Source organism: Canis lupus, chromosome 10 (genome assembly GCF_003254725.2).
Source record: "Canis lupus dingo isolate Sandy chromosome 10, ASM325472v2, whole genome shotgun sequence".
NCBI classification, from domain to species: Eukaryota; Metazoa; Chordata; class Mammalia; order Carnivora; family Canidae; genus Canis; species Canis lupus.
This window is the reverse complement of record NC_064252.1, coordinates 32,288,270-32,296,261: the sequence shown is the minus strand read 5'-3', so window position 1 is coordinate 32,296,261 and position 7,992 is coordinate 32,288,270. Positions and strand designations below refer to the sequence as shown.

At 51.3% G+C, this 7,992-nt stretch overlaps 1 protein-coding gene across 5 annotated transcripts in view; it reads left to right on the top strand.

Annotated features, from left to right (window-relative positions):
- The first annotated feature begins 5,595 nt into the window (after window positions 1–5,595).
- The window catches only part of ABTB3 (ankyrin repeat and BTB domain containing 3), a 310,781-nt gene continuing 308,384 nt past the window's right edge, over window positions 5,596–7,992 (top strand). For 2 of the 5 annotated variants that reach the window (XM_025461749.2, XM_049115342.1), the window contains exon 1: window positions 5,598–7,299. In XM_025461749.2, coding sequence (XP_025317534.1) covers window positions 6,159–7,299 — 1,141 coding nt within the window. In that variant the 5' untranslated portion in view covers window positions 5,598–6,158. Of the gene's footprint in view, window positions 7,300–7,992 lie in introns of all 5 variants that reach the window. The other 3 variants (XM_049115343.1, XM_049115340.1, XM_025461731.3) reach the window with 3 other exon arrangements.

The following is a 7,992-nucleotide window of genomic DNA, read 5'->3' as shown; positions in this document are numbered from 1 at the left end:
GACGGATCCCCAACCGGGAGAAGTTCCTAATGGATAGGGACTGTACTTCTCCATTTTTAGATTTTTTTTTTTTTTAAATTTGAGAGAGAGAGAGAGTGAGTGAGAGAGAGCAAGCATGAGTGGGGGAGGGAAGGGGCAGAGGCAGAGGGAAGGGGAGAAGCTGACTCTGCTGACCGGGAGGCCAACGTGGGGCTCGATCCCAGGACCCTAGGATTATGACCTGAGCTGAAGGCAGACACCAACTGACTGAGCCACCGAGGTGCCCCTCTCCATTTTTAGAGTTCCGAGAAGAGGGATATAGCAATCACTCAAGAAAGGGTCCCAGTGATAATCTTCATGAACTCCCTTGTGAGGAATCTGAAAGGAGAAGAGACAAAGAGACACAAGGAAGGGAAAGGAGCTCTAGTTCTGTCTTCCTGGTACTTTGCTTGAGGTATGGTGCAGTTTCCACCTACTGATCCATTCATTCATTCATTCATTCATTCATTCCACAACCATATATACCTAGTAAATGCTGGGCACTTTTTTAGGTGCTGAGGATATAGCAGTGATCCTTTCCTTGTGGAGCTTATATTTTAGTAGAGGTGCAGCAACACGCCACTGGAGAGAGAAGGAGCCTGCCCACTTTCCCTAGTCACTACCTGGAGTTCCCCATCAGATAATGTAGTTAGGAGATGGAGTGTTTCCAGTGGAAAATAATAACTATGTATCATTTGGGGGCCAGACACTGTTCTAAAGATCTCTTAATCCTCACAGGCAAATATTGAGGCATGTGGTATTATTGTCTTCAATTAAAATGAAAAACTGAGGCATGGAGAGGCTGAGGGATTTGCTTAGGGTTACATGGCGAGGAGGTTGTGGAGCTAGATTCAAATCTAAGTAGCCCTGCTGCACAGTAGACGTGAGGGAAGCACGTGATGAAGATCCAACATGTGTGAACCCAGCCGAAAGAGGCTGGTTCATGTTGTGGCTGTTAGGTTAGTTGCTATGCTTGCTATTTGGCTTCTAGAATGCTGAAGGACAAAGGATTATGTTACTACTTTGATTAACTAATAGGCTTCAGAATAGCAGGCAGAAAATAATTTAATTTTCCTTTGACGATAGCTTTCTGGGCTCTGGTAAAAAATGATATGTATTTTGATATAGTGTGTATCATATCAAGTTCAAAAGTGCAAAGAATAAAGTTAAAAATGACAAAAAGAAGAAAAAAAAAGGATAGAACTAGAATAAATAAAACTCTTTAAAAAAGAAAAACCCACCAGAAATCCAACAAACTAGTTATAGCTATTATTTCCATCCTTTCAGGCAAATTTACATACTTATATACATATTTAGCTCTACATAAAGCATTTTACACAAATGGGATGATATTAGATATGCAATTTCAAAACCTATTTTCAAAAATTTCTTCACTCATCAAAATGATGTGGAAATAAAGATCACCACCATTATTCTTTGTAACTGCTTAATATTTCCTTTGTATGAATTACTATAATACATTTCATCAGACCTAATTGAAAGGCATTTAGATCATTTCCCAAAGTCCTATGTGAAAACATTACCAAGAGCATTCTGTATACTTCTGAAAAATTCATAAGAATCACCTTGGGTAATCAGAAGATATGATTTCTGGGAAATCACAAGGAATGCACATGGACATTTTGATATTATTGGCAAACTGCCCTCCCAAAAGATTGCCCTAATTTATGCCCCACCATGACACACATTCATCATGACTGAATTTATAAATCTTTGCTAATCTGATAGGCAAAATAATTCCAGGAATTTAATTTCTTTTTTTTTCTTTTTGGCTTATTTTTTAATCTTTCATATATGTTTACTCTCTATCCTCATTTCTTAGAGGATAACACATATAAGACTTCTGGTTTCAAAGAAGAGACTTATTTATATGCAAAGAGGTCTATCCGAACATTATCTGTACTAGTTAGAAAACAGAAACAGCCAAATGAGGAACCAATACACTAATTAAGATATAAATAAGTGTTGGAAGATTTTGTAGCCACACACACAAAAATATTTTGGGTAAATATCTAATAGCATGTGGACATGAATATACTATAATGTTTGAGGAAATTTTTTGAGGAAAGAAAGCAAAATGAAAAATAATTTACAAAATAATTCTGTTAAAATATAAGTTTAGAAGAAAGAAGATGGGAAAAAATTAGATAAGAAGGAAATATATGAAATTGTTAATGTGGATGATCTCTGTAAAGTGAGATTTTGGATTGTTGAAATTTTCTTCATCACTCAATTTTCTAATATAGGGGCTAATTTTTAACATTTGGTTGATGTGTTCACTATTCCTAGTGTTTAGGATACATTATCATTATACAGATACATTATCATTAAGGACTTATTTTAGTGAACTAAATGGACATATGCTTTGGTTTATCCATAATACTAAGGAATATGCCCATTAGTACTGGCACTGGGGCGAGATCCTGGCTTTCAAGGAGTGCGCTCCCCGGAAGGTGGGAGACAGCAGGTGCGTAACATCTGTAGCAAAAGAGAGAGCACGTCTGCTGATATAAGAAAACCTTCTAGGGGAGGTAGGATTTCAGCCTATCCTGGAAGGAGAAGCTGGATTTTATAGGTAACAATTGTCATTCTCCCCACTGATTCTATAAGAAATGGGTGTTTATTGTAGAGGATAGGAAAATGTATAAGATGACAACAGACATCTACAGGGTTATTATCACATGTGGAACACTGCATTCAATCCTCATATGGAAAAATCTCACTTAACGCCTGGCAACCCTATAAAGGTGGGTGTGATTATTTTGTGCATTTCAAAAGCAAGGAAAGAGAGATTAAAAGATTAAATGAGTGAACGCCGGGTACATGATTGGAGAATTGGCAGAAGCAGTGCTGGAACACAAGTTGACCTGGTGCTACTGAAGAAAATAAATCAGTGCTTAAGCTCATTCTTTCAGTCTTTCTTTCATTCTTAGGCATGAGGCTTTCCTTGGTCCTCTTGTTACCTGCACCACTGGGTGGTTCTTACTCAACCATTACCAGCACACAGGTGGTACTGAAGGCATAAAAATGGGTGAGATAACCAGGGAAATATTCATAGGAGAAGACAAAGGGCCCTGGGAACAAAGCCTGAGCGACAGAGATGGAGATGCCTTCCTAGGTCTGGGCTGAGTGGACAGTAGGTGGGGAAAATTTCACAGTGGTAACAATCTTGGAGCTGAACGTTAGAGGATGAGAAGTTTGCCAGGTGGAGAAGACAGAGACAAATGTCTCAAGGAAAGGGAATTAGCATCTGCAAAAGCATAATGCGATGCAAGAGATAATATGCTAATTTGGAAAACCAGCAAGTGACTTTAGTATGGCTAAAGCATAGTGTGTGCGTGTGTGGGTATGTGTCAACATGAGTGTGAATGTATGTTCAGGAGGCTAGTGTGATGATACATAATCTAGAGAGGAAGGCATGCTTCAGGTCATAAAGACCATGTGTTAGTTGGTTTTCCAGAGAGTCCGATATATATACACTCTATTGGTTCTGATTCTTTGGCAAAAAACAGAGAAAACAAATACATGGAGATTTATTATGAGGAATTGGCTCATGTGAATTATAGAGGCCGAGAAGTCCCACAGTCTGACATTTGTAAGCTAGAGACCCAGGAAAGCTAGTGGTATTTAATCCAAGTCCAGAGACTTGAGAAGCAGGGGAGCTAATGCGGTAAATCCCTGTCCGAGGGCTGAAGATGATGACATATGTCCCGGCTCAATCAGTGAGGTGGGAAAAAAACCCCAATGAATTCCTTCTTCCTCTACCTTTTCTTCTATTTGGATTGGCTGATGCCCAACCACATTGGGAGGGCAACCTACTTCCTTGAGCCCAAATTCTAATCTCACTCTGGAAAGACCCTCAGAGACCTACCCAGAAACAATGTTTAAACTGTGCACCTGTGGCCCAGTCAAGTTGACACGTAAAATTAATCATCACAATCCCTTATTAAAAGGTCTGGAATTTTATGGAAAGAGAGTCTGGGAATAGAGTGGAGAGATCCCTGAAGGCCAGCTAATCAGTATAATTTTATTTATCTGGAAGGCAATGGGGAGCCTTTGAATTTTTTTCAAGAAAGGAATGACAAGATTAGAATTAGGCTTTTCAAGATCCTGGACTGGATGGTTTGGAGAAGGAAGAGGCAGAGGAGGAGAATATTTGGCAGAACAGTCAACCTGAGAGGTGATGAGCACATGTATCATGTGTCCTAGGATGGTACCTACAAAGGGTGGTGGATTATTTGGGGTGAAAAGATGCGTGTATTTGGTATGACAGATATGGGAAACATCAGACAATCTATGGGGTTATCCAAGAAAATCCACTGTTGACATCCAAACCAATTGTGCAAAAGCATGTCCTTCTTTCCTTCATCCACCTATTTGCAGCAAATATTTACCTCGTGCCTACCCTGTGACAGGCCCATGCTCAGTGAATCCTCCAGTCCACTATGCAATCTAGACACATTCATATTTTAACAACCTAGTGTTACAAGGGTCCAGAGATCAACAGCTTCAGGAGAGGGGTGGGCAGGTAAAGTATCCAGGCAGGGATTGGGGGATCTGGGCTACCTTTCTGTAGGAGGGGACTTCTAAGCTGAAAATTCTGGCCAGCTGGAGGAAGAGGGGACCCAACCTCCCGCAGAGACCTTGTGTGGGAGCTGGGAATCCCCCAGTGAAAAAGGTATGGTTTTTGCCCTGGTGGATGGTGACAAATAAACAAGACAATGCAATTTGACACATATGCAGCTAAGTACGTTTCTTTAGTTAAAAAAGAAAACGCTCCCCCGTGCAAATCTACCCTTTTGGCTGAGCTGTCTGGAATTAAGTGCACCTAGAGGGCAAGGTGGGACAGGAGCCTTTCCTCCAGCGCGTCAGCCAGGCCTTTGAAGGATGGGTGCAGGGTCGGCCTCCTGGCTATTGAAAGGAACCTGGTTAATGTGCCCTGGTGGCAGGTCAGCCTTCCATAGGTGTTCAGGCCCTCCCCCCCCCCCCCCCCCCCCCCCCCCCCCCCCCCGGCCTCTGAGCTCACTAGCCTGGTTTCTAACCTTCCCTCCACGCTGAGGAAATGTAGGGCTGAAGGAGGACTGCCTTAATTGGTTTGGGGACCCGAAGGTGGGGGAAGGGGGAAGGGAGAAAAAACATGCTATGCTTATTAAAGGAAAAAAAAAAAAAAAGGAAAGTGAAATCTGAAACTCAGGGGCAGGAAGCGACCCCAGGCAGACACTTTTTGAACCACTGGCGGGTAGCACACCTCGATGGGTGGGGGCTCACCTGCTCAACCTACCACCCTCCCATTCTGGTACCAAAGTCAGGAGCCTGAGGGGCAGGGGCAGCAGCAGGGAGACAACATCCGTGTCTCTACGTTGGCACAACTCCCCCAGTCCCCGGGTCGCTGCCCCCCACTTCCTGCAGCACTGGTCACCGCTGGGGGCATGTGTGAGGGGCGGGGCTACGTGGAGCTGAGGAATTAAAAAAAAAAAAAAAGCTGGGTAATTAGCATCCTCTGATCCCATTGGCTCTCCCCCGGCCCTGCTTTGCATATGCCCGCCCCGTTGGCTGCCAGGGGTTTGCGGGGTTCGGCCGGGTTTGCAGCCGCCGCGGTAGCTGCTGCGCTTCAGTGCCGGGCGGGCGCCCAGCGAACCCCGGGCCGGGAGCGGGGAGCCGGGAGCCCGGAGCCCGGAGCGGGGAGTGGGGAGCCATCTGCCAGCCGGGCTGCTGCGGCGGCGGCGTCTGAGTCCATTTCCGTCCTACGAACACTGAGGCCGGCGGCCGGCGGCTTCTGCGCCCAGCAGGGCCCAGGGAGGAGCGGGTCAGACACTTTTTATTCTATTTTGGAAGAAAGGGGCGAGTCCCGGGGAGAGCTTCCCTCCCGGCCTGGCTCGCTCCCCCGTGCGCCCCAGCTCCGGCCCGGGCTCCGGAAGATGACTTCGGGGTCTGCCCGGTGTCTACCGGCGGTGGCGGCTCGGGGAGGCAGCCGAAAGTAGTAACACTTGGCAGTGGCGGCTGGTGGAAAAGTGAGCCGAGGCGGCGCGGACTCGGCTCTCCCCGCGCGCCGGCGCCCGCTGCTCTCGCCGCTCCTTCCCCTCGGCTCCCCGGCGGCCGCAGCATGAAGTGGCGCAGCGATGGCCAGGAGAGGTAAGAAGCCTGTGGTGCGGACGCTGGAGGATCTGACGCTGGACTCGGGTTATGGTGGCGCGGCGGACTCGGTGCGCTCCTCCAACTTGTCCCTGTGCTGTTCCGACTCGCACCCGGCGTCCCCGTATGGCGGGAGCTGCTGGCCGCCTCTAGCTGACTCCATGCACAGCCGGCACAACAGCTTTGACACCGTCAACACTGCCCTGGTGGAAGACTCCGAGGGGCTGGACTGCGCCGGCCAGCACTGTTCGCGGCTGCTGCCGGACCTCGACGAGGTCCCCTGGACCCTCCAGGAGCTGGAGGCGCTGCTGCTGCGCTCGCGGGATCCCCGGGCAGGCCCGGCGGCCCCCGGAGGCCTGCCCAAAGACGCGCTGGCCAAGCTGTCGACGCTGGTGAGCCGGGCGCTGGTACGCATCGCCAAGGAGGCGCAGCGCCTGAGCCTGCGCTTCGCCAAGTGCACCAAGTACGAGATCCAGAGCGCCATGGAGATAGTGCTGTCCTGGGGCCTGGCGGCGCACTGCACGGCGGCCGCGCTGGCCGCGCTGTCCCTCTACAACATGAGCAGTGCCGGCGGCGACCGCCTGGGCCGCGGCAAGTCTGCGCGCTGCGGCCTCACCTTCTCCGTGGGCCGCGTGTACCGCTGGATGGTGGACAGCCGCGTGGCGCTGCGCATCCACGAACACGCCGCCATCTACCTGACAGCCTGCATGGAGAGCCTCTTCCGGGACATCTACTCGCGGGTCGTGGCCTCCGGGCTGCCCCGGAGCTGCAGCGGCCCTGGCCCGGGCTCCGGCTCGGGCCCGGGCCCGGGCTCCGGCCCCGGCTCGGCCCCCGCGGCGGACAAGGAGCGGGAGGCGCCCGGAGGGGGAGCGGCGAGCGGCGGCGCCTGCAGCGCAGCCAGCAGCGCCAGCGGAGGCAGCAGCTGTTGCGCCCCGCCGGCCGCCGCCGCCGCCGCAGCCCCCCCGGCCGCCGCCGCCGCCGCCAACCACCACCACCACCACCACCACGCGCTCCACGAGGCGCCCAGGTTCACCGTGGAGACGCTGGAGCACACGGTCAACAACGACTCCGAAATCTGGGGGCTCCTGCAGCCCTACCAGCACCTCATCTGCGGGAAGAACGCCAGCGGTAAGTGGCCGCGCGGGCGCCGCCTCCTCCCCCGCAGCCCGCCAACTCTCGCGGCAAGTTTGCCTCCCGCCCTCCCTGCCGCGGCGTCCCGGCCACCGCACTCGTCCCGAGCCTCCGAGGGGGCCGCGGAGCTGCAGGCTGCCCGAAACCAGCCGGTTCGCTCCCGCGCTCGGAATCCGCGCAGTCGACTCGGCTCCTCGGGCCCCGGAGTCCGGGCGCGCACGCAGTCCGGCCGCTCGCGTGGGGCGGGGCGGGGCGCGGCGGCTGCCGCCCGCAGACGGTGCGGGGAACCCATCACCGTTCGGGGACGCGGTCCTTTCCGTCATTCGCCCCTGGTACAGATTTCCGCCAGAGCCCTGTGTGTTTTATTTTTTTATTTCTTTTTGACCTTGAAGATGCCACATTGTGGGGCGCACGAGTCTGGCTCCCTGGGATTCCAGAGGAGGTGCATTCCTCCCGCCACCGCCCGGCTCGCGCACTTCCCGGCGCCCCCGGGACACGGTCCTGGCGCGGGCGTGGGGGGGCCCCGCGGCCGCCAAGGCTGAACGTTTGGCCTAGAAACAGTCGGGAGAGGCGTGTGTGCGGAGAGGGTGGAGCGGAAGACTTCCAGGTCCCAAGTTTTCCCGGGGCCGTTTTTGAAGGCCAGAGCGCCCAGCTGGTGGGTGCTGCGCGGTGGACACCCCCTGCCCCCTT